Source organism: Sus scrofa, chromosome 17 (genome assembly GCF_000003025.6).
Source record: "Sus scrofa isolate TJ Tabasco breed Duroc chromosome 17, Sscrofa11.1, whole genome shotgun sequence".
Lineage (NCBI taxonomy): Eukaryota > Metazoa > Chordata > Mammalia > Artiodactyla > Suidae > Sus > Sus scrofa.
In genome coordinates this window covers 21765445-21793234 of record NC_010459.5, presented here as the reverse complement: position 1 = coordinate 21793234, position 27790 = coordinate 21765445, and the positions used below count along the sequence as shown (strand labels likewise).

Below are 27790 nucleotides of genomic sequence, written 5' to 3'. Positions count from 1 at the left end.
TTTCTTTCCCTTTTCTTTCTTTATTCCTCCCTCCCTCCCTTCCTCCCTCTGTCCTTCCTTCCTTTTTATTTTTTTATTTTTTTTTGTCTTTTTAGGCTGCACTCACAGCATATGGAATTTCTTAGGCTAGGGATCAAATCAGAACTGCAGATGCCAGCTTACACAACAGCCAGGGCAATGCCAGATATGAGCTGCTTCTGTGACCTACGCTGCAGCTTGTGGTAATGCCAGATCCTTAACCCACTGAGCAAGGCCAGGGATCAAACCCACATCCTCATGGATACTAGTCTGGTTCTTAACCCACTGAGCCACAATAGGAACTCTTCCCCTGCCCCGGGCCCCTGTGGCTTGTTCTGAAAGACAGTTGTATCACAAAAGGAGAAGTTTCCAACAATGTCCATCAGCCCAAACCAGTATCTGCTCTACTTTCTCATATAACTTTATTTATTTTTAATTTAATGTAATGTAATTTTATTTGGTAGAGAGAAAATGAGATGCCTTCATGGAGAACAGTTATTTGGAAATGTATAGGTCTTACTTAATAGATAAAAAGTGACTGACTTGCCAAATTTCTTCATTTAGAATGGAAGTCAGTCAAGCCTCTTGGGAAGGATGTCTCAATCTGGGGTTGGATGGTTCTTTTGATATCTGAAAATCTGTCTTATCAAAGTAAACAAGGCCTGAAAACTTGCATAATAAGTTTGTTGGCCATGGCTCACCTAACATGTTCATCTGTAATATACTTCCTTTGTTTGTCCCAGCTATTGGTTATTTTCTTTCTATGTTCTTCTTTTTTCTTTCATAGAATTAAAAATAAATAGAGCCACTTTTCCCAGAGTTCCTGGTCATTTGGGATGCTGTGGCCCCCTGGGGAGTGTTTACTTCTTGCATTCCTGTTACAGTGTCGGCACGTGGTGGGAGGATAATTACACTTCCATTCAAGTTAGCAGGTCTTTTCCTGGCTGCCTATTGTGCACTGTCCTAGGCTAATATTAAGAGACTGTGAAAGCAATAACTGTAGTCTCTTTCTCCCAGAATAAGAAACATAGTGTCGTGGTGTATGTGGTGGGGGGAGGGGAGCGAGCATAATCATAACGCAGGATGCATAACACAGAGTAAAAGTAAATGTCATAAGAGAGACACAAACAGAGGGATCATACCACTTTGGGTGATTACGAGTGGCTTCCTGAAGGAGGTGGCATGTGAGCCCAGTCTTGTGGGAGGTAGAGTGTGATGGAGAGGGCTTAGGTGGGGGGTGAGGGAGTGCCTGGGTTCAAATCCCGACATTTTCACGTTTTGACTCTATGACCTTATGCAAGTGACTTAATTCCCCTTGCTCTCAAATGCCTCAAGTGTAAAATGGAGTTAGGAGTGTTTGTTTTGAAAATCAAATGAGATAATGTATGCAAAGTACCTACCCCAGAGTAAACATTCTTTCAAGGTTCTAATTTTCATGAAATCTTCTGAGTAAAGATGATAGAAAACTATTAGAATGGATGCTGCTGCTTTTGGAGAAATATTTGGAAAAGAAGAAAAAGAACATATATAGGGCCTTGGCCAGTACCCATGCATGGGGAACAGCAGGAGAGTGAGACAGTAACTGTGAGAGGGGAGGAAGGGGTAGGAGTTAGAGGCATGGTGCCTGAAGTGAGAAGAACCATGATGCTTGGGACATCCGGAATTGCAGCACAAGGGGAAGTATTTAGTTATGCTTTGAAGAGAAAGAAGAGGTGGAAAAAAGTCCTGTAGTCATTGTTATGAGTCTGAAACAACCAACCCAGGGACTGCACCAATCTAGACTCTTTCCATCTCTAGACTCTTACTGTGTAGGAATAACATTTTTTTTTCTGGTTGTGCCTGCAGCATGCAAAATTCACCAACCAGGGATTGAACCTACGCCACAGCAGTGGCCTGAGCCAGAGCAGTGACAATGCCAGATCCTTAACCTGCTGAGCCACCAGGGAACTCCACACAATCTCATTTTTAATCTACCTGTAGTTGAGTCTTCCACTACGTGCAGCTCGAAGAATCCCATCAGATCAGTTCATTCCCAGTTAAGGGAATAACACGAATTGTAGACTAATGAAGACACAACCACTCAAAATCTATGGGATGCCTTAAAAGCAGTGATCAGAGGGAAGTTCATAGCAATACAGGCCTTCCTCAAAAAAGAAGAAAGATCTCAAATTGACAACTTAACCCACTACCTAAACGAATTAGAAAAAGAGGAACAAAAAAACTTAAAGTCAGCAGAAGGAAGGAAATCATAAAAATCAAAGAGGAAATCAAGAAAATAGAAATTCAAAAAACAATAGAAATCATCAATAAAAGCAAGAGCTGTTTCTTTGAAAAGGTAAACAAAATTGACAAACCTCTGGCTAGACTCACCAAGAAGAGGAGAGAAAGAATCCAAACAAACAAAATAAGAAATGAAAAAGGAAAAATCACAATGGACAGGGCAGAAATACAAAAAACCATAACAGAATACCATGAACAATTATATGCCAACAAATTTGACAGTCTAGACTAAACGGACAACTTTCTAGAATCTTAACAGCCTGCCAAAACTGGAATCAAGAAGAAATAGATCAATTGAACAGACCGATCACTAGAAATGAAATTGAATATGTCATAAAAACACTTCCTATGAATAAAAGTCCAGGACCAGATGGCTTCACAGGCGAATTCCACCAAACATACAAAGAGGATCTGGTGCCCATCCTCCTTAAACTTTTTCAAAAGGCTGAAGAAGAAGGAACACTCCCAAAGACATTCTATGATGCTACCATCACCCTAATTCCAAAACCAGACAAAGATACCACCAAAAAAGAAAACTATCAGCCAATATCTTTGATGAATATAGACGCAAAAATTCTCAACAAAATTTTAGCCAACCGAATTCAACAACATATCAAAAAGATCATACACCATAACCAGGTGAGATTCATCCCAGGTTCACAAGGATGGTTCAACGTACACAAATCAATCAACATCATACACCACATTAACAAAAGAAAATTCAAAAACCATATGATCATCTCAGTAGATACAGAAAAAGCATTTGACAAAGTCCAGCATCCATTTATGATAAAAATTCTCGTCAAAGTGGGTATAGAGGAAACATTCCTTAACATAATCAAAGCCATTTATGACAAGCGCACAGCAAATATAACACTCAATGGAGAAAACCTGAAAGCCTTTCCACTAAAATCTGGAACAAGACAGGGATGCCTACTCTCACCACTATTATTCAACATAGTACTGTAAGTCCTAGCCACAGCAATCAGACAAACAAAAGAAATAAAAGGCATCCAAACAGGAAGAGAAGAGATAAAACTGTCACTGTATGCAGACAACATGATACTATATACAGAAAATCCCAAAGACTCAACCCAAAAACTACTTGAATTGATTAATAAATTCAGCAAAGTAGAAGGATATAAGATTAACATTCAGAAATCAGTTGCATTTCTGTCTACTAACAACGAAATTTTAGAAAAGGAATACAAAAACACAATACCTTTTAAAATTGCACCCCAAAAAATCAAATACCTGGGAATGCACCTGACCAAAGAGGCAAAGGACCTATATGCTGAGAACTATAAAACATTAATCAAGGAAATTAAAGAAGATGTAAAGAAATGGAAAGATATTCCATGCTTCTCAATTGGAAAAATTAATATCTGTAGTGATCTACAGGTTCAATGCAATCCCTATCAAATTACCCATGACATTTTTCACAGAACTAGGGCAAACAATCCAAAAATTTATGTGGAACCACAAAAGACCCAGAATTGCCAAAGCAATCCTGAGAAACAAAAAACAAGCAGGAGACAAAACTCTCCCAGAATTCAGACAGTACTACAATGCCACAGTCATCAAGACAGTGTGGTACTGGTACCAAAACAGACAGACAGACCAATGGAACAGAATAGAGAATGCAGATATAAACCCCGACACCTATGGTCAATTAATCTTTGACAAAGGAGGCAAAAACATAAAATGGGAAAATTCAGTAAGAATTGCTGGAAAACCTGGACAGCTGCATGCAAATCAATGAAACTAGAACACACCCTCACATCATGCACAAAAATAAACTCAAAATGGCTGAAAAATCTAAATATAAGATAAGACACTATCAAACTCCTGGAAGAGAATATAGGCAAAACATTCTCTGACATCAACCTTACAAATGTTTTCTCAGGTCAGTCTCCCAAAGCACCAAAGTCACAGATAAAAGCAAAAATAAACCAGTGGGACCTAATTAAACGGACAAGCTTTTGCACAGCAAATGAAACCAAAAAGAAAACAAAAAGACAACTTTCAGAATGGGAGAAAATAGTTTCAAATGATGCAACTGACAAGGGCTTAATCTCTAAAATATACAAACAACATATACAACTCAACAGCAAAAAAGCCAACAACCCAATGGAAAAATGGGCAAAAGACCTGAATAGACATTTTTCCAAGGAAGATATACAGATGGCCAACAAGCACATGAAAATATGCTCAAAATCCCTGATTATTAGAGAAATGCAAATCAAAACTACCATGAGATACCACCTCACACCAGTCAGAATGGCCGTCATTAATAAGTCCACAAATAACAAGTGCTGAAGGGGTTGTGGAGAAAAGGGAACCCTCCTGCACTGTTGGTGGGAATGTAAGCTGGTACAGCGCTATGGAGAACAGTATGGAGGTACTTTAGAAATCTATACATACAACTACCATATGACCCAGCAATCCCACTCTTGGGCATGTATCTGGACAAAACTCTCCTTAAAAAAGACACATGCACCCGCATGTTCATTGCAGCTCTATTCACAATAGCCAAGATATTGAAACAATCCAAATGTCCATTGACAGACGGTTGGATTTGGAAGATGTGGTATACATACACAATGGAATATGACTCAGCTGTAAAAAAGAACGACGTAATGCCATTTGCAGCAACGTGGATGGAACTAGAGACTCATACTGAGTGAGGTAAGTCAGAGAGAGAAAGACAAACACCATATGATATCACTTATATCTGGAATCTAATATATGGCACAAATAAAATTTTCCACAGTAAAGAAAATCATGGACTTGGAGAATAGACTTGTGGTTGCCTAAGGGGAGGGGGAGTGAATGGGTTGGATTGGGAACTTGGGGTTAATGGATGCAAACTATTGCTTTTGGAATGGATTAGCAATGAGATCCTGCTGTGTAACACTAAGAACTATGTCTAGATACTTACAACAGAGCATGATAATGGGAGAAAAAAGTATGTATACATGTATTTGTAACTGGGTCCCCATAAAAAAAAAAAAGAATTGTAGACTAGATGAGATGCTGCTGGAGGAGGGCAGGATCAGTGCTCATCTAGTACACACTGATATATTCACCTCTGCTGTCTCTCCCTAGCATCCATTCTGACTGGTTAAAGAGTGCTTTGTTCTAGCTGATAAAGACATATTCCTTTACAGCATGTGTATCTGTGTATATTTAATTTTTCATCCCTAATGGCAGGTAAAATTCAAAGATGCCCTTTCCCCCCATAGAATCCTCTTCTTTTACTCTGAAACATTTGAAAGTCTTATCGATTTCAAGTTGCCATTCTTTCTCTTCTAAAAGACTTTGGGGAGTTCCCTGGTGGCCTAGTGGTTAAGGACTCGGTGTTGTCATTGCTGTGGCTCGGGTTAATACCATGGTTCGGGTTTGATCCCTGGCCCGGGAATGTCTGCAATGCCACGGGCTCAGCCAAAGAAGAAAGAAAGAAAGAAAATACATTGAGATGTCAATCAGATCCACAAAAGTTACACAAACGATGCAGCACCAAAGCTCATGAATGAGGAAATATGCAAGAATGATGAGAGTGCACAGTCTGCTAGTTGGAAGGGTAGTAATGTCTTGAACTCATCTGGGATTTTAAGAAATTAGTATTTTCATCACAGCCTTATGTCATGTGTATCATAGATGTAAATGTTCAGAAATTCTTCATGAAACTCACATGACTCAGTCAAGTCTAACTCTTGCCTTCTTGCCACAAGTAGTGAGTGACTTTCACACTCTGATTTTTATCCCCTCCAAATCATTCCTTACGCTCCCACTTTCCTGTAGTTTCTTTAGTTTCTGCTCTTTTTTCTAACTGTCCTCTGCTGCCCCTTCTTCCTCACCTCCATGCCACCCACCTCTGTACTTTGGCTTTGCCTGCCAAACCTACCTAATATCCACTATTTAAGACCCAACTGTGGCTTCATTTTCTAAAAAGATCCAGGAGGGATGTTCTCACCTCATCATTATAACCCTCACCACACTGTATTACAATAATATTTTTAAAGGCCCAGTTAGTTATTAAAAGGACAGAAAATAAAGGATCACTTGCAAGAAATAATAGCTTTTATTATCTCTCACTCAGGCCTTTCGAATATTTCAAATATTTCAACACCATTGTCCATTGTGCTAGAGACTGGCTGTTCATCTGACCACTTCCCTCCCCCCACTCTCAGCTGGGCTACATGGCCTGAGTCCCTGGCAGACAAGTGTGGCCGTGTGACAGAGTTTTGATCAAGGTGAAGTCGATAGAAGTCAAATGTGCCATTTCCATGTTTGTCCACAAAAGCCCCTCTCATGATCCACATCTTTCTCACTTTCCCCTGTTGCCATCTGAATTCTGATAGCCACGGTGACCTTAGAAACCATGCAGTATCATCTTCAGATCTTTTGTCAGCCTGGTTCCCTGAATTTCATGTGGAGCAGGGTTCTCACCATCTCCCCCTCCAACTCCATCACACCTATTAGAATTAATATGGGTGAGAAATAAACTTCTATTGGGTTATGCCATGGAGATTTGGTGGCTCATTTATTATGACAGCTAGCATTGCCTTAAATACATACTATAGGAAGTATGTTAAAATGCTTTTATATCTAAATATTACTTAGAAGTATACGGAGGAAGTCAGAACCATGTTACCTCCCCAAGGAAAAGTGTACATCAGGACCTGTCTGGGCTGACCAAAATTCAAATCTACAACTGGAGAGTGCATCTACCACGGAAAATAGTATGAAGATGCCTCAAAAAAATTAAAAATAGAACTACCATATGATCCAGCAGCTCTACCCATGGATATATATATCTGAAGAATATGAAAGCATTGATTCAAAAAGACATATGTACCCCCATGTTCACAGCAGATGTATTTACAATGGCCAAGAAATGGAAGAAACCTAAGGTTCATCAATCAGATAAATGGATAAAGGTGTGATATACAATGGAGTTTTATTCATCCATTAAAAAAGGAAGGAAATTTTGCCACTTGCAGCAACATAGATGGACCTTAGAGGTACTATTCTTAGTGAAGTCAGTCATACAGAGAAAGACAGATACTTTATATTCTCCATTATATGTGGAATCCAAAAAATTCAACATGTGACTATAACAAAACAGAAATAGACGCATAGATGCAGAGAACAAAGTAGTGGTTATCGGTGGGGGGAGTGGCAAGATTGGGGAAGGTGATTAAGATGCACAGACTCCTGTGTGTAAACTAAATAATATGTGAGGATGTAACCTACAGCACAGGAGATATAACCTGTTTTATAATAACTTTAAATCGAGTATAATCTATAAAAATATTGAATCATGTTGGACACCTAAAACTTATACAATACTGTACATCAGCTATATTTCTATTTAAAAAATGGAAGGAGATAATCATTCAATCAATCTGGGGAAGTTTATGCCAGAAAATTAACTGAGTCACTGAGTCAATTCTTGATTTATTAATCATCTCTGTGTGTTAGGTGGTGCGTGATAGAAGGAAGTGCATTACAAGATTTAGGCTTCAGTGACCACAGATGTCAGAGAGAGAGAGATAGGCAGACAGATTACAAACATGAAACTTTTTTTTTTTTTTTTTTTTTGGCCGTGTCCAGAGCATGTGGAAATTCCCGGGCCAGGGATCAAACCCACACCACAGCAATGACCTGAGCCACTGCACCAAAAGGGAACTCCAACATGGGACTTTTTGAGGAGATGAGGTTGGTATGTATTAGCTTCTCCAACCTTTCTTTCTGGTGATGCACACATTCAGTTGTTGAGGGGTTAAGTTGCTTTCCCATTGTCCTGGCTTTTTCTTTCACCACATGTCAAGTTAGCTAATAAGTCAGGACAGCCCATGAGGAGCGTCCCAAGCATCCACATTTCCAGATTGGGACATGAAGGATTCACAGAAAAGGCAAAATTGCTTGGAGGGGGCTACACAGAGTCCCTAACAGCGTGCCCAATGAAAACCCACCATAGGCATGAGTGAATGAAAGAGAGAGAAGATTAGGAAGTGTTGAGGGAGCAGGTGGGGGGTCTTTCAGGACAGGAGAACTAGCAGGGGCACTTGTTAGTGAATGGAAACGAGAGGCACAGGCCCTTACAAGGCCATCTGACTGGACCACATGCGTGGCCTACTTGGAGATGAGATGCGGAGAGCTGGCTGGAATTGACTAGGCCTTCCATGCAGGGTAGGCCAAATGTTCTGTTTCAGAGATCAGGGAAAGAAATTCAGGGAAGAAAGATGGGCAGGATGCCAGGACACTCCCTGGCATGACAGCTGGGGTGGAGGCTCTAAAGTCAATTGGACATAATTGAACTTGGGAACAAAGTAACCGTCCTTCATCACCCTGCAAATGACTGCATTCTTCTGATCTAACTTAAAACTGGCTGGATCACTTGAGAAGCACAGAGCTTTTATTATGTTATCTTGACAAACCAGAGAAAACAGTGCACCGGTGTTTAAATAGCACTGAGATTAACTACCACCTACTGTCGTCTTGTTCAGTTATAATGTTCTCAGACCAGGTGAGAATAGTGCTTATCTCTGAACTGCTCAATGTTTTTGTGGCCGTGAACTTATTTATTGACGTAATATCCCTAAGGGGTCAGGGCTGGGTAGCTGTAATAGAATTAGAGTTGTTTTCACATAATAAGACAGACATAGGGCCTTGAGAAATTCTCCCCAAGGTTATAAAGCAGGAAAAGGCAGGACTAAGTTGCACTTCTCAAGTTGATGACACCTGGGTTGCAGCAGAAAGAAGCTTTAAGTTAGGCCTTCGAGACATGATGGATTGGAACATATTTCAGAAATAAAAGTGCTTTGGGGCTACTCTTTTCCTTCCCAGATGGGTACTGGTAGCTGTGAGCACACTGCGGGAAGGCTGATTACCTTATGTGTGGCCTTGTGCTGGGCACAGGAAGGGTCATTCACAGCTTCTTTTTTTTTTTTTTTTTTTTTTTTTGTCTTTTTGCCATTTTCTTGGGCCACTCCTGCGGCATCTGGAGCTTCCCTGGCTAGGGGTCAAATCGGAGCTGTAGCCACCGGCCTACACCACAGCCACAGCAATGCAGGATCCGTGCCACGTCTGCAAGCTACACCACAGCTCACGGCAACGCCGGATCCTTAACCCACTGAGCAAGGCCAGGGATTGAACCCACAACCTCATGGTTCCTAGTCGGATTCGTTAACCATTGAGCAACGACGGGAACTCCCCTTTTCACAGCTTCTTTTATGGCTTCCATCCTCATGGAACTAATGGGCTAAGGGAGGGATAACATGTGCATACAGAAATAGAATCTTTTAGGACCAGAGAGCAAGAAGCATCCAGTGGCAACACCTAACCAAGGGTATAGCTATGTAGAAAGCAAACCAGAAGTTTAGTGTCATTATATATTTACACATTTGTTCATTTTCCCTTTCCTTTATTAACTTTTTAATTGAAATATAGTTGATTTACAGTATTGTGTTAGTTTCAGGTGTATAGCAAAATAGTTCAGTTACATAACAGATATTGTGTTTGGCTGGTAGGGGCAGGCATGGCCATGCATTCGTTCTAAAAGGGGGATTCTGTGCACTTTGTCCATTGTTGAAATTTCAGTGCCTAGAATGGTGTCTGATTCATTGTAGCATCCAAAAAATATTTGATGCATCAAGCAGATGCATCAAGTAGGCTAAGAAGGCAGTGCAAAGCTCAGACACTGGTCCTAACAACCTAGGTCCTAACAAGGGAAGCCACTGACCAAGTTACACACAAATGGTGGCTTAAAAACCTGATCGGATAAGTTTTCTATAGGGCCCCTGCAAAGCCATGTGAATGGATCTTTGGGAAGCCACTGCATTCAGTGATTCACAGTGATTCTTGGCTGTGTGCTGATCCTTTTAAGGTCTCCCTTGTATCTCTGGTGGAAAAGTATGTGATGAAGCCAGTGATTTCTCTTGATTCTGAAAATGTGAACCAATGACCAAAAACGAAAAGGCAAGTGTCTCCTAAAGTGCATGAGAATGAACCAGCACTGGAGATGTACTTTGCCATGGAAGTGAGGTGTGCCTGTGGTATTTCTTGACTGTGCCAGGCAGCCGATGACTCATAGCTGAGGTATAACAAGGGTGGGGCTCTGGAAGCACACAAAATGGGGTTGAGAGAGTCACTCGGCTGAGCTCAGGGGCTGAACTTGGATTACAAACAATGGTTTTTCTCTTTGAATCAAACTGAACCAATTTCTTCTCGCATGTTGATGATGCTGAACTACCATCCCTGGGCCCCAGCAAAAACTTCTTGTCTCCTGAAGCTGGACCAAACAGTGCCTGCCATTCAGCAAACTGAAGAAGCAGAAAGACTTACTGCCCAGAAAGAGAGAAACTTGACAAGAATGCCATCCTTCTTCCTTCTCTGTGGTTTTATTAGGATTTGATTCATGGCTGGATGGACCTACCCTTCTTACCTTCCTCCCTCTTTCTCTGTCTGTCACCCTATAAAACCACTCACATTGTAGGCATGTCAGGAGTAACCTAGGAACTCATAACCTGCTTTATCTTTCTCTTGCCTTTGAAGGCAGAATGTGTCCTTAAAGTTGACGCTTTGTTGAATGTATACAGTTTCTCTGGCAAGAATCTCTGGTTTTCATGGAAGACAGCAGAGATCATTTTATTTTTCATGAAAACTTTTTTCGTTTTGGAAAAACAGATGGAAATATTTTGTTGCCAGACAACAAATTCCTCAAGAATATCACACCACAACCACTGGTTTCTTGACTTCCAAGATACCTGATGATATTCATGGTCACAGCTATATTATCTGATTATTCTTCCTTCCTTCCTTCCTTTTTTTCTTTCTTTCTTGTCTTTTTAGGGCTGAACCTGTGGCATATGGAAGTTCCCAGGCTAGGGGTAGAATTGGAGCTGCAGCTGCTGGCCTACACCACAACCACAGCAATGCCAGACCTGAGCCACATCTTCAACCTACACCACAGCTCACGGCAACACCAGATCCTTTAACCCACTGAGTGAGGCCAGAGATCAGACCTGCATCCTCATGGATGCTAGTCAGATTTGTTTCCACTGAGCCACAGTGGGAACTCCATGATTTTTTTTCTTATGTGGCATACAATACAGGGGAAAAAAAAGTTACCTTTCCCAGAGCAAGGCTAGTCTTGATTAGTTTTTACTGTACTCCTGAATTAACCATTGAGTAATTCCAGGCATTTAAAAAATATATATATATATTATAATTTATCAGCTCTAAGTAATGGATGGGTGCAAGGGATGAGTCATCTGACTGGTATAAAGTTTGCTATTACATTTTAAAAAATAAAACTGATATTCATGACCTATTTACTTCATCATTGAGTCATTTTCTCAACCCACACGTGAACTTCTGTTTCTTAGTCTGTAGGCATATGATTCAGAGGTCTTGCAAAGAGTTGACTAATGGGAAGCATGGCCCCTTAGAGAAAATGCCAGCCCCTCATGTATAAACTTACAATGAAAATCCTGAGGTAGGTCAGTTGTGGGATTTTCCTGGGTGCCTTCATGTTGTTTGCATGGTTTGGCAAAATGTATCATTGCCAAGAGCTCCTATGGGGTTTGTTTTTGGTCCTATGCTGTGAAAGGCAGTGTTGTGTAGAGGTGCTGATGTGGACAGGGGTGTGTCTTGCCCTAGAATGGCCACCTGGAGACATTGGGCAAGTGAGTCTTGGTTGCCTATTGAGAAATATATCACTAAGATCTAGAAAATGAGATAACATGAAATCTGAGATCTGAGGTCAGTTCTGCCATGATTATTCAAGAGTTTGAGACTATTTTGAGCCTAGTTTCTTTAGGGCCATCAGAGTTGGTGAATGGGAAATATGTCCTGTTGCAAGACCTAAGAATCCTTAACACGTCACCAATGTCTGTTGCCTCAGGTAAGCTCAGCATAGGCGCCAAGAAGTGAACTGACTGGTATTCCCCTGCTGGGTCCGGAAGCAAGCACTCATGATGGCATGAGTTTGAAAATAAAGTTGAGGCTGAACAAGGACTCAAAAGAAGGTAATTCTGAGGAATACGTATGCTATATAACATAAGGATGTGAAGACAAAGGTCAAGGATTTTTAAAGAAAGGTTTTTAGGAAGTTGTGCTATCGCATGTACCATATAAAATCACTTTGCTGCCCTGGCTATGGAAATCTAAGGTAGAAATTAACCTTTTTGCAAGACTTTTAGAGTCATGGATTTCTAAAAAATTTACTAAGACCACTCCAAAGCCACTCTTTTGAGTAAGTATAGTAACCAGCATAGTACTTTTTTTCTTGCTGTGAGTTAAACTACTGAAGAATAGAAGCACTGATTTTTTAAAAGTCTTCCACCTGTTCTTATAAGGCATAGTTGATGGAGTTGTATGCACCAGTTAAGGGCTTGATAATTGTCCATACGTCCAGTCCTTTGAGACATCCCTAAACTTAGAGTCAAAATGTCTGGAACTCTGGCCCAGTCTGTCCCATCATCCATATGGCTTTGGTCTCATTATGTTTCTGAGTGCTGCTTTTCTGGAAAACGGTCAATAAGACTCCAAACTTCATGGCATTGCTGTAAGAGTTCAACAAGATCTTGGATATAAGGATTATTTATTATAGCTGATGCTGAAGGTAAACGGGCAAAACATTGGTTAAGTTTTTGAGAAATAATTCCATGTCTTTGCATGGACCATCTTATTTTTTTCTTACAACAATTCTACCGGGTAGGCACTACTAGTATCCTCATCTTCTACAGGAAACCGAGGCACAGAGATATTAAGTCACTTGTCCCAGGTCACTGATATGAAACTGGAATTCAAGCCTAGACAAGCTGTGCTCCCAGTCTCTATATGATGATGGTTCAGTTTACTAGAACAGAAGGGCTGTGGAGTGTGGTGACAGTTTATGTGACATTAGGGTTCAGAAAATCCTTCTATTACTCAGCCAAGTGAGTGATTATCTGACTTCTTTGAAACTTGGATCCTTATATGAGAAATTTGAAAGCAATAGGTGGGAATTATCAATATTTCAAAAAGCAAAAGCACATGCTAGGACCTTGTGTGTGGCAGCAAACATGAAATTTAATATTGATTTCTTTGATGCAGTTCTAAGATATGCAAAGAAGGAAGCTCTCTACCTGTGGTTCTTTTTGGGGGAAACATGGAAGGAGTTGTTTTTTTGTTTGTTTTTGTTTTTGTTTTTGTTTTGGCTGTGCCTGTGGCTTGTGGAAGTTCCTGGACCAGAGATAAAACCCATGCCACAGCAGCAACCTGAGTGGCTGCAGTGACAATGCTGGATCCTTAACCTGCTGTACCACAAGGGAACTCCCAGAGAACTGATGTTCTTATGTCTTAGGTGAGATAATTGCAATTTTTCATTATTAATTTCAAAATCAAGGCTAAAGAATTTGCAATAGCAGATACCACTCTGAGTCATCAAATATTGCAGTCTTTGGCTGTTTGCTTTCACAGGTTGGAGGTTTCAAAGAAACCTTTCCAGAAAGGGCCTCGGTCTGGATATCAAGAGAGGGGTGGGGGAGAGTATCTCACATTGGTGTGACCTCAGAGGTGGTCACTTAGCTTTGTTGAGCCTCATTTCTCTGTGTGTAAGAAGCCAGGGGTGGAATTCTAACAATGTCTAAAGTAAGTTCCCTTTCTGGTAGCTGGATTATTCTAAAGACAAAAAAAGGAAAATGGCTTTTGATCCCTTTGGGATTATAGGTGTATATAGCAGGAGAGTTTCTCTTGTGAGACAGACTTCTGCTGAACTTTTCTTGTATCCCACTAGATGCAAACTTACACATAATTCAATTCTTTTGTCCAGAGATTAAACAACTCTTCAATGTCAAGTGAACAGTTTTATAACATCTTTCTTTCTCTCTTTCTTTCTCTCTCTCTTTCTTTCTTTCTTTCTTTCTTTCTTTCTCTCTCTCTCTCTTTCTTTCTTTTTCTTTCTTTCCTTCCTTCCTTCCTTTCTTTTCTTTTCTTTCTTTTCTTTTGTCTTTTAGGGCCACACCAGAGGCATATGGAGATTCCGAGGCTAGGGGTCCAATCAGAGCTACAGCTGCCAGCCTACACCACAGCCACAGCAACTTGGAATCTGAGCTATGTCTGTAACCTACATCACAGCTCACAGCAAGGCCAGATCCTTAACCCACTGAGGGAGGCCAGGGATTGAACACCAATCCTCACGGATACTATGTCAGGTTCTTAACCTGATGAGCCACAGTGGGAACTCCAGGTGGAGGTGGTGATTTTTTAAAGAGGGTAGTGAACAGTAGTCATATTCTCCAACAAAGGATGAGAAAGCTTTGATTGCTAATTAATTAAATGACTAATAATAAATCACTCATTAGGAGTTCCCATCATGGCTCAGTGGAAATGAATCTGACTAGGAACCATGAGGTTGCCAGTTTGATCCCTGGCCTTGCTCAGTGGGTTAAGGATCTGGCATTGCCATGAGCTATGGTGTAGGTTGCAGATGCAGCTTGGATCCTGCGTTTCTGTGGCCGTGGTGTAGGTAGGCAGCTGTAGCTCTGATTCAACCCTTAGCCTGGGAATCTCCATATGCCGCAGGAGCAGCCTTAAAAAGCAAAAAATAAAAAAAATCATTAATTATTAAACTATTAATTAATTAACATTAATTAATAAGGGTTTATACAGTTTGAAATCTATAAAGAAGCCTGTGTATCATTTGCATGCAGTCTTTTCAGTCTTTTAAAGAACCTGGCATGTGAACAGCAAATGACAGCTTAAATAAAAAAAAAAACAAGCCACCATCAGAACTCTTACAAAGAATAGATAGGTTAGCAAAAACAATGGGCTTTGTTCATTCCATAGCTATTATTGAGCATCTACCATGTACAGGGTCTTGTCTAGGTTCTGGAGATTAAGTGGTAAGCAAGATAGAAATCTCTGCCCCTGTGGAGTTCATGTTCTAGAGCCAGATGCAGACAACAGATAGGAAATAAATTTGTGTGTGTGTGTATTAATTATTAAAGAAAACAAGTAAAGAAGGGAGGCAGGAAGTGATGGGGTTTGCAATTATAATAGGATTGCAAATTTAATCTCACAAAGAAGGTAGCATTTGAGTTAGGACTTGAAAGGAAGTAGGCACAGGCATGTGGATTTCTAAGAAGTGCCATCAGGAGAGGATGGTGCCAGTGTCCCCAGGTGGGGGCACTCAGGGCCGCTGGCTCTAATGTGGCTAGAATATGGTACACGTTGAGAAAAGGGATAGGAGATGAGTCAGCAAGGACCAAGCCATGAAACCTCAGGATTTCAGTGAAATGGGAGCCAGAAGAAGTATTTGGGCAGAAGAGTGAGATCTCGATATCATTTCAGCAGGATCATTCTGACTGCTGTGTTGAGAACAGTCTTGCTGGTGGTCGTGGAGGAGAGGCAGAGGAAGAAAAAGGTATGGCAATTTAGAAATACGCCCATGTATCCTTTAAGAAGCTTCCCATCGAGGAATTCCCCTTGTGGCTTAGAATAAACAAACCTGACGAGTACCCATGAGCATGCAGGTTTGACCCCTGACCTCACTCAGTGGGTTGAGGATCCAGCATTGCCGGGAGCTGTGGTGGAGGTTGCAGACATGGCTCTGATCCTGCATTGTGGTACTGTGGCATAGGCCAGCAGCTGCAACTCTGATTTGACACCCCCCGCTCTGCCTTCTCTGCATTCCTATTCAGCAGAATCCATGAGAGAAACAACATGGTTGTTGTCTAATGCCACTCTGTGTCGAGATGGGTTGTTACACAGCAGTGAATAACTGGGACACAGGGAAAAGGGAGGAGGCTCCCATAACAATCAACGTGGGTGACAGTGGTGGCTGAGACCAGAGTGGTTGCTGTGGGGAGGTGAGGAGTGGTCAGATTCTGGATAGCGTATGAAGGTGGGATCATGAATTTGCTGACTCAGAGTGTAGAATGAAAGAGGAAGATCATGGACCATGCCTAGGTTTTTGGTTTGAGCCATTGGAAGGATAGCATTGTCATTTACTGAAATGTGAAAGTTATAAGGTTTGGGACAGAGGGGAAAGTATCAGAATTTAGTTTTGGACATGTTAAGTTGGAGATGCTTTTGATCACTTAAATAGAAAGATCAAGTAGGCAGCTAAAAATTAGATAGATAGATAGATAGATAGATAGATAGATAGATAGACAGACAGACAGACGGACAGAGACACACACACATATACTGACAAGTTGGATCTTCATGAGAGATCTGCTGGTAGAAAAGAGAAAGGGTACAAGGACTAAGCCTTCAGTCCCTGCACTGCTTAAAGTTCAAGGAGATGAGCAAAACCAGGAATAGAAACTGCAAAGGAACAGCTAGTGCTATAGGAAGGTCAGAACCTGGAAGCCAAAAGAAAAAGGTTCTTTAAGGAGGAAGAGTAATTACTTGTGTCTAGTGCTGGTGATGGGCCAAAGAAAATGAGGACTGAGAAGACATCATTGGATGAGGGACTTCAAGGAGTTAAGACTATCATTTTTTTGAGCACCTCTTAGATGCTGAACACTCCTATAATAGCAACAGAGGAGTACGAATTAGCTGCCAGCCAAGTTTTATAGATAGTAGCTACCATAATTAAGCATTTACTATATTTGTGATAGTTATTGGAAGCCTCACATGTGCTATCTCATTTAAACTTTACCGTTACCATAGCATAATGACATCATGACTTAAGAAACATGAAGCTACCTTCCCAGTGTGGTACAGCCAGAAAGGGGCAAAGCTAGGACCCTAATACAATTCTAGCTGATATCAAAGCTCACCTTCCTCATTCACCCTTAAATGGTTCCCTGGGAAATCCTGAGGGGTGCTGGAGTGTGAAAAGCCACCAGAAAAGATATCTCTTTCTGGGGAGTTCAATTTTACTCAAGGTTTTAAGGGAGGATATAAAAGTAGTTTTATAGAAAAAGAAATATGAATGAATTATAAAGTGGAATGCAAATTTCTAATATAAATTTTTATTATTTTGTTTCTTTGTCTTTTCTCCTAATATAAATTTTTAAGTAGGAGTTTCCATTGTGGCGCAGGGAAATGAATCCGACTGGTAACCATGAGGTTGCAGGTTCAATACCTGGCCCTGCTCAGTGGGTTACGGATCTGGTGTTGTCTTGAGCTGTGGTGTAGGTAACAGGTGCGGCTCAGATCCTATGTTGCTGTGGCTGTGATGTAGGCCAGCAGCCAAAGCTCTGATTAAACTACTAGCCTGGGAACCTCCATGTGCTGAGGGAGCGGCCCTAAAAAAGAGGCAAAAAAAAAAAAATTAAAATAAATGAATAGGAGTTCCCTCCCTGGCTCAATGGTTAAAGAACCTGACTAGCATCCATGAGGATGTGGGTTTGATCTCTGGACTTGCTTAGTGGGTTAAGGATTGGGCGTTGCTGTGAGCTGTGGTTTAGGGCACAGATGGGGCTCAGATCTCGTGTTGCTGTGGTTCTGGTGTAGGCCAGCAGCTACAGCTGATTGGACCTCTAGCCTGGGAACCTCCGTCTGCCACAGGTGCAGCCCTAGAAAGACAAAAAGACAATAAATAAATAAATAAATAAATAACATGTGGGCTTATTGTCTGGGTCGCTTTGGCTTATGTATGGTTTTCATTCCTTAACAGATCAGTTTATGAATCCCTTTACCTTATCTTCTCTGGAAAGACTACTTATTTTTTCCTGATTGGGTTGTGAGAGCTGAGACTCTTAACCTGGAGAATCCTATAAAGTCCAGGAATACATGAACCCTCCACATGGAACCTTTTCCAATATGGACAGACTTACTTTTCTATAGAAATTATCTACCTCTTTTCAAAGGATCCTTGACTTCCAAAAGGCTCCAAATGGCAGAGAAACTACAGTCAGGAATAACTTGTAGTTAGCAGGGTAATCATGATTTGCACAGAGTCATTTTCCTGGGCAACTTTTGAAGACTCAGTTATACCCTATCTAGAGAACAACAATGGTGACCAAGCTGTACGAATGCACTGTGTTACAAAAGGCTTGTGTGTTGTCACTTCCTATGAAGTCTGAGAAGTTTGAGCAGTAAAATGGTGTCAGTTCTATGGCATTTTGGAACCTAATATTTGAAATCAGTTTAGTCAAGGAAATCTAGTATATGTGGTCTGTCATAATTCTTCCTCAAACTTGCAAACTCCAGGATCAAGTGTTCATATAACAATTCAGGAAAATTAAGATGTCAGACACACTTATTGCTTTTAAAAATATAAATTGTCTAAATGATGATGATCCAAATTCCCTGAATCATTCTTCCTAAATGTATATGACAAAACAGCAGTCTATTTATGACCTTCTATTTTTCTCACTCCATTTGCCTATAGTTCAGAGATTATGGTTGTGACTGATGGCAATGTCTCCTTGAAATCTCATTATTAGAATTCTGAAGTTAGATACTAATACTTAAAAATCAGGAGATTCTTTCCCTTTCCCACTCCGTATGGATTTCTACCTTATTTGGAAAATCATAAGATCTGTCAACACAGGACCTGCTTTCCAGTTGTGACAAAGAGCCTTGTTAAGGTAAACCAATTCTTCATGGAGAGGGTGTGAAAAAAAAGGGAACCCTCCTACACTGTTGGTGGGAATGTAAATTGGTATAATCACTATGGAAAACAGTGTGGAGGTTCCTCAGAAAACTAAAAATAGAACTACCATATCATCCAGCAATCCCACTTCTGGGCATCTATCCAGAGAAGACTGTAATCAGAAAAGATACATGCAACCCAATGTTCATTTACAATAGCCAAGACATAGAAGCAACTTAAATATCCATTGACAGAAGACTGGATAAAGAAGATGTGGTACATATACATAATGGAATATTACTCAGCCATAAAAAGAATGAGATAATGACATTGGCAGCAACATGCATGGACCTAGAGATTATCATACTAAACGAAGTTAGGCAGTGAAAGACAAACATCCTATGATGTCACTTATACGTGGAATCTTAAAAAAGGATGCAAATGAACTTATCTGCATAACAGAAACAGACTCATTGACTTTGACTTTGAAAACAAACTTATGGTAACCATAAGTTTTACCAAAGGGGACAGGTTGGGGGAGGGATGGACTGGGGGTTGGGATTGGCTTATGAACACTGTGGTATATGGGATGATTGGTCAATGAAGGCAGGCTGTGTAGCACAAACAACTCTATCCAACAGACTGTGATGGTCTCTATAGGAAAAGAATCTGAAAGAGAATGGATATGTGTACATGTATAATTGAATCACTCTGCTGTACAGCAGAAATTATCACAACATTGTAAATCAACTATACTTCAAAAAAACTTAAAAAAAATGAGAAAACGTAAACCCATTCTCACCACTTCCTATTGTCCATACCAGGCCCTGTTAGTCTCCTAGGAATTGGTAATCTCAACCTCTGCTGTAATCAAATGATCTTCATTGTGGCCAAACCCTTGAGTGAAGCGGGATTTAGAAGGAACTAGGACAGGTGTAGTAGATTACTTCTCTGAGCTGTGCTCATAGCACTTTTTCCCCCCAAGTGATTAATCTAAATTCTGAAATTACCAGGTCAGCAATTTTGTTTCTAATATGGTGGGGACAACTTCTTGTCATAGTAAAAACTACATAGTTCAGGCCAAATGAGACAAAGGTGACAATGAAAAGATTAAATTAAGCATATTTCAAAATAAAGGCAGTGGATTCCTTGAGAATAATTAAGTCAATGTCAATCCACTTCTACTTGTGTTTCTGAAGAGAATCATTTTCTAGGGCACTTTAGCAAACAGCTACAATTAACTTATACTTAGAAGATATTAAATATACTCAAAATATGTATTATTTTAATTAACAAAACTTCTGAACATGAACACACACATGCTTCTTTGCCTGCTACTTTTTCATAGATAACTGAAAAAGTTTCAGATGTCCTCAGGTTGAATAATTATGTTTCAGGTTTGAGAGCATTCAAATGATCGTGTTTTTGCACGGGTGATGCTATTTGAGTTCACTGTATTTGGCAATACTAGCCAGACACTCATCTTAAGTATACAATTCCTATGTAAGACATAAAACAAAAGAAAACCAAAGTGTAAAGCTCAGGGGAAGGCATCTTTGCCAAAGATTGATGGCCAAAACAAACGCTTTCCTCAAAATGTAAATATGAGGCCTGAAAATGGTTATGATGAGATTGCAGAATGATTTTTCCAGACATTAAAAAAAATAGAATATCTGTATGTTCACTAAATTAGAGTTGATTAACAAACTACCACCATACAAAAACAATAATTATTGGTTTGCTCAAGACTCTGTCATTGGAGTTCCTGTCGTGGCTCAGCGGTTAACGAATGCAACTAGGAACCATGAGGTTGCGGGTTCGACCCCTGGCCTTGCTCAGTGGGTTAAGGATCCGGCGTTGCCGTGAGCTGTGGTGTGGGTTGCTGTGGCTCTGGTGTAGGCCAGCTGCTACTGCTCCGATTCGACACCTAGCCAGGGAAGCTCCAGATGCCGCAGTAGCGGCCCAAGAAAATGGCAAAAAGACAAAAAAAAAAAAAAAAAAAAAAAAGAATCTGTCATTTAGGCAGGGCTCACAGGTCATCTATACTCTATGAAGTATCAGTAAGAACAGATAGGCCATGGGCTGGAGGATCCATTTCTAGGATAGTTCTCCCAATATAGAAGTTGGTGCTGTATCTGTGCTAGGAGAACAGCAAGGATACTTTGTTTCTCTGTATTCCAGTTTCTCCTGGGCTGCCTGGGCTTCCTTCAAACACAGTGCCTAGGTTTCAAGAGTGAGTATTTTATGAGGACTGGATTTAAGCTGCAAAGTTTGGGGTCAAGACTCAGTTTGTTTAAGATCCTCAAAGCAAAATGGATTAAAACCAGTGATTGAGGATCCTGATTGTAAAGACAACTTCATCCACATCAGGGAGAGAAAAACAGGTCTTTGTTGGCCCTCCTGCCCTAAGACCTCAGTAGGGTTTCTTCTTTTTGGAAAATACTTTATGAGCCATAATTGAGATTCTCAGTGGAAGCCAATTTCAACTTCGTAACACCTAAATAGATCTAAGCAAACAGGGTCTGGATGGCCCTTCAAAAAGAGCTTTTGGAAAAGGCAATGGACACCCTGATATTTCCTGCTGCTCTTAGGGAGGTTTCAGTACCCAAAAATATTTACGGTTTTATAGGATCACACAGTAATGGACTTTAGGACCCAGACTTTTGCCTTAGGAGTGGTTGTAACCATCTAGCTAAGTCCCTAACTTAGACACCAAGACAAAGTAGAGAGAGGGGAGAAAGGCTTTGAGGGTATTTCTGTCCCAACGAGAGCTCTCAGGGTCAGAATGGTTCAGAGGGTGAGCCAGCCAGTGGCCAGTTTTCCAGGCATTTCAGAGGCAAAGAGCATCTTTAAAAAAAATTTTTTTTTCATTTTTACAGCCAAATCTGCAGCATATGGAAGCTAGGGATTGAATCAGAGCTGCAGCTGACAGCCTATACCACAGCCGCAGCAACACCAGATCTGAGCTGCATCTGTGACCTACTTTGAAGCTTGCAGCAATGCCAGGTCCTTAACCCACTGAGTGAAGCTAGGGAAGGATCAAACCCTCATCCCTACAGAGACTAGGTCAAGTTCTTAACCCACTGAGTCACAACGGGAACTCCAAAGAGCATCTTGAGTGGTAGCAGTCTGTATCAACACGGTGACAAATAGATGGTGGATATTAGGCAAATGATGAGAGTTGAATACTTTATTTCCAATTATACTTATCTGGAAGAAGCTGAGGTTTGGGGTAGACACTTCCAAGGTTAGGGTTATGCCTTTTGTGAAGACGCAAACACATTTTGAGGACCACAGCCTATGCACACACAGCTCAGGTTCCAGAGTACATTTCCCCCACCTCTTTCTTTTTTCTTTCCTTTCCTTTTTGATTTTTTGTTTTTAGTTGTATTTACTCTGATTTTTAATTAAAACTAAAACCAGAATAACAAATGTCCCCATTTCTTTCCTTCCACTGGATACATGCATTTAATTCACTGAATGGTAAGTTGGCCCCAGCCAGACCCACCTGTCCTGCAGATCTTAGAACCATCTAATGTTTTCCTTGGTTCTCCGGGCAGGGATGAGGGAGGGAGGACCACTCAGGTTTCTTGCCCAGCTTCTCATTTCCCAACAGTGAAGCTGCCTGTTTGGCTTTGCTAATCTTTTCCTAAGCAGGTGAACTTGGCCTCGCTGCTAAAAGCAGAGGGCCTGGGCAGCAAGTGGGAAGCTGGGAACTGCCTGCTTATAAGTAGCTGGCAGACCCCTGGCTCCCTCTTTGAATAAACTGACAACATGTCTTGAGTTCCTCCTCCTCCTCCTCCTCCTCAGTAAATTCCTCTCAAACATTGTGTCACAGCAGGAGCCAAAACTTTTTAAAAAGTATCAAATGAGAAAACAATTAGAGGTCTGTTTAGTTCCTGTGTGCTGCATGTAACAATAAGCCATGGCTTTCTGAAGTGCCTCAGAAAGGAATGCTTGTGATGTCAAGTTTCAAAGACTCTGGCCCCAAATCAATCTGTAGGCTATGACAATGCTCCACTAAACATTAGTAAGAAGTCACTTTTGTACCAGAAAGGTGCTCCTTGTGTGCCAGGGGAGGAAAAAATGCCATCTACACCCCCAGGATCTCGGCAGCATTTACTTTCACTTCATCTTACGAAGTGTGATGCATGCAGCCTGCTGTGATCTCCCGAGGAACTGAGATTTAGCAAAGTCTCAGCCTTCACAACTCTGCTACCACCCATGCATGAGTGTAAACAAAAGTCTAGCAGGGATGTTTGAACTTTAGGGGTGAAAGGCTCCTGGGTCTGCATCTGTCCTGCCTTGTAGAGAAAAGAAATCCCTAACTTCACCCACACCTAAAACTTTTTGGTCACCAGGCATCTGAAATTGGCTGAAGGGAAGAATCGAGACACAGGAAAAACACTTCCTGAAAAGGAACTTCAGTTAGGACAGCTTCAAACAGCTCTACAGAGAAACATGGAAACATTCAGGTCAGAGAGAGGGGCAGCAATTTGCCTCTTACCTGGGCTTCTTTCACGATCCCGTTTCTCCGGCAGTTTTCATTGGGACAGTCGCTCTGGATGTCAACAGATCCATTGCAAACAGCACCACCTCCAGGATCAGCCATTTGTGGGAAATGATGGAAGGAGGTGGCTGGTTTCCCTCCAGAGGCTCTTGACAAGCTTTAGTTTTGATATTGGTGAGGGGATGGGATGAAGCACTTCGGGCAGAACACTTGAAGGAATCCTACCAATCAGGCTTTTCCAGAAGAAGAGCCACAGACTATCTTTTGGGCAGATCTTTGAAACTAAACGCGAATGGTTACCTTTATACTCCTCAAATCAGAATGTGGCCTCCATAGCAACAAAACTGCGCCTGAAACTACAAAGGAGATTGCTCACTCCGCTCTGACTCCTCTTAGAACTGAGGCAACCAGGAGGCTGCAAAAGCCTGTGTGAACAGAGAGGAGGCTGGCAGGGAGGTGGAGAGTCTTTTAAAGACACACACACACACACACACACACACACACACACACACAGCACTGCACATTCAAGAGTCGTCATCTCTGGAGAGTCAGTGCCAAGTTTGCCTCTATCCCTCCCTTGCCTGCTTCCCCCTGCCCCGCATCTAATTACATTTTTGGTTGTAAACCAAGCTCCGAGTCAAATACTTCTTTTGACTGGTGGCAAAATAACATTCAGAAGTGGTTGCCAGGGGCAAGAGAGAGAAGAGAATGGAAAATTACATTTTAATGGGTGCAAGTTTCTCTTGTAGAAGATGGAAACACTGGGGTTAATGGAAGACGGCAATGATTGCAATGTGAATGTACTTAATGCCACTGAAACTGGACACTGAAAAATGGCTAAAGTGGTGAATTTTGAGGTAAAGTATATTTTACCATAATATAAAAATGTCCCAAAAAATCAGAACCCACTTAATATTGACACCAGTGAGAGCAATGAAAGGTACTAACTCATTAAGAATCCCAGTAAGGGAGTTCCCGTTGTGGCCCAGCAGGTTAAGAACCCAACATAGTCTCCATGAGGATGCAGGCTCGATCCCTGGCCTTGCTCAGTGGGTTTGGTATTGAGTGTTGTGGTGAGCTGTGATGTAGGTCACAGATGCTGCTCAGATCTGGTATTGCTGTGGCTGTGGTGTAGGGTGGCAGCTGCAGCTCCAATTCGTCCCTAGCCTGGGAACTTTCATATGCCACACACACAGCACCCACCCCACCCCCCAAAAAAGAGAGAGAGAGAGAATCCTAGTAAGCCAAAAATCTGGGAGACAGAATATTTGGTTTCTTATTATGGCTTTGTTACCTTTATCAGGAAAGCTATTTTATCTCTTTCTGCCTCAGTTTCTCTAGCTATAAAATGAAATAAAACAGTTTTTGTAAGTTAATATCTGGTGGCGTAATAGATAGTGGTTTGGGTTTGTGACAGACGTTGGGAATCACATGGTAACAGCAGTATTCCAGTCCTGACACTTCTGGTTTACTCATTACCTTTTTTGTTTTCAATTTTTTTTTTTTTTTTTGGTGGATAAGTTAATTTACAATGTTGTGTTAATTTCTGCTTACAGTAAAGTGGTTCAGTTATATATATGTGTACATTCTTTTTTATTCTTTTCCATTATGGCTTATCACAGGATATTGAATATAGTTCCCTGTGCTTGTTTATCCATTCTATATATAATAGTGTGCCTATGTTAGTGCCAAACTCCCAGTCCATCCTTTCCCCTGCTCCCCCTGCCCCTTGGCAACCACAAGTCTGTTCTCTATGTCTGTGAGTCTGTTTCTGTTTTGTAGATAAGTTCATGTGTGTCATATTTTGGATTCCATGTATAAGTGATATCTTGAACTTAGAGATGATCATATTGAGTGATCTAATTCAGTATTGGGAAATAAGACAAATACTCATTTACTCTTATCCTCATGATGCACCAGTCACCAGAGGTCTTTTTTCTCCTCTCACCGCCTAAAACCATTGTGGTGACATGGTTTGTTGGACAGTGTCAATCATTAACAGCCTGCTGAGGCCTCCCAAACCTACCCTCATGGTTCTGGTGAATCGAGACATCTGTTTTTAACATCAGGCACTTAGAAAGAAATCCATTTACTGGATCGATGGACACAAACAAACAAACAAAAAAACCACAGCAAAGACAGAAATAGCCCTTGTCAGAGTCTCATTTCCTAGTTCTTGGCTCTCGTGGGCAGAGCTTGTTTCCCCTCCAGGAAAATGTGCTCGGCAGAGGAGGTGATGAAAATGCTTCTCCTAACCAGGATTTACCTTGAAGGTGTCCATTTTCCCCACCCCACAGAGAGCCCAAAGACTAAAATAAGGTCTTTGGCCAAACGATGGGATTAACATCAAGCGTGCCCTCCCTTTGGTGGCTCAAGAGTAGAATTTGTATTTCATTTCTCCCAACCTTTGTCAACAGAACAGAACTAGCTTTTCACTGGTCTCCTTTGTGGCTGTTACACCAGGATTTGGGAGCTAAACCTGTGTATGTGTTCCTTCCACACACACAAAAGAGGGAAGAAGAGGGAAGAGAGAGTGCTGATAATTGCCTCCACTTACTTAGAAAAACAAATTGAAGACATGCTGTTGTGTTGACTGCACTGTACTGACCTGCACAAAGTTATTTTTTGAATAAGGATTTTGAGATAAAACTTCTGAACATTGAATGCTTCCATCCTTCCTCCTTTTTCTCTCTTCTTCTCGGTCTCTGGCCTCTTTTTCCTTTCCTCCTACTCTTCCTCCTCCTGCTCCTCTTTTTCTTCTCAGTTTCCTTCCTTCCTTCCTTCCTTCCTTCCTTCCTTCCTTCCTTCCTTCCTTCCCTCCATCCCTCTCTCTCTCCCTTCCTTCCTTTCTTTCTTTTTTTTTTCCCAAGGGGTCAAAAACCATATATAAAAGAAACATGTCAAAACACAGCAGAAATCTTCTTCTTTCCTTCCTAATCTCAATTGCCAAGTCTAGGTAATCATATATTGACCTTCAGGGAGTATCTACTACATGTTCTCACATTTGAAACTTGTCTGGTTGCCACACTGGAATATGTGAATTTCTCTGCACACAGAATTATCCTAACACACTGACCATCTGGCATCAGGTATTGTGGATATGTAGAGTCAGTGGTGGCTATTTTTTCATATCCTCTCCAGTCGTAATAAATGTGGAGGTCTGTTTGAGTGAGTGGTAGCTTTGAGTTTATCAATCTCTATTGGTCTGAATGTTTGTGTTCCTTAAAAATTCATGTTGAAATCATAACTCCTAAAGGTTATGCTCTCAGGCATGAAAATGTTGAGAGATGATTAGGTCAAGAGGGCGGAACCCTTGTGATGGGATTAGTGCCTTTGAAAGAGGCCCAAGAAGCTCCTTTGGTCCTTCAGCCATATGAGGTTCCATCAAAAAGGTGGCCATCTAGGAGGCCAACACTTACTGGAGGAGGCCAAATTTTCCAGTGCCTTGATCTTGGACTTGTCAGCCTCTGGAACTATGAAAAGTAAATTCCTGCTGTTTTATTTTTTAGTTTTTTCTTTTAACAATTGTGGCTGGAACTGGATATTTATTTATAATATATTTATAATTTTGTATTACATTTATAGTTATACAACCATCTTCACTATCTAATTTTAGAACATTTCCATCCTTTCTGTTGTTTTTGGGCTAGCCATTTTATGGTATTTTGTTAGAGTGGCAAATGGACTAAAAATCAATACTAAAACACAAATTAAATATTGAGTATGATTTAAGTGTCTCTCAATCACTAAACACATTTCAGATCAACCAGTCAACTCAAAAGATGTTTGAGGAGTTCCCGTCGTGGTGCAGTGGTTAACGAATCATGGACTAGGAACCACGAGGTCGTGGGTTCGGTTCCTGCCCTTGCTCAGTGGGTTAATGATCCGGCGTTGCCGTGAGCTGTGGTGTAGGTCACAGACGCGGCTCGGATCCCACATTGCTGTGGCTCTGGCGTAGGCTGGTGGCTACAGCTCCGATTGGACCCCTAGCCTGGGAACCTCCATATGTCTCGGGAGCGGCCCAAGAAATAGCAAAAAAGACAAAAAAAAAAAAAAAAAGATGTTTGAATAGGGGTTCCTGTTGTGGTGCAGCAGAAATGAATCTGACTGGTATTCACGAGGTTGCGGGTTCAATCCCGGGCCTTGCTCAGTGGATTGGGGATCTGGTGTTGCCATGAGCTGTGTGTAGGTTGCAGATGCTGCTCGGATCCTGAGTTGCTGTGGCTGTGGCTTTGGCTGGCAGCTGTAGCTCTGATTCAAACCCTAGCCTGGGAACTTCCATGTACCAAGGTTGTGGCCCTAAGCAGTAAAAAAAATAAAAAAATAATAAAAGTTTGAATAACTACTCTAGATGAGGTTATTTGCTAAGCCCTTTCACACAGCAGTGAACAAGATAGACACAGTCTTCACCCTTATAGAACAAGAGCTAGCAGTACCTG

General features: G+C 41.2%; 1 protein-coding gene across 1 annotated transcript in view; it reads right to left on the bottom strand.

Annotated features, from left to right (window-relative positions):
• The window catches only part of SPTLC3 (serine palmitoyltransferase long chain base subunit 3), a 133882-nt gene extending 110035 nt beyond the window's left edge, over nucleotides 1-23847 (bottom strand). Inside the window, exon 1 of the mRNA XM_003134257.4 lies at nucleotides 23349-23847. Coding sequence (XP_003134305.1) covers nucleotides 23349-23453 — 105 coding nt within the window. The 5' untranslated portion in view covers nucleotides 23454-23847. The remainder of the gene's footprint in view (nucleotides 1-23348) is intronic.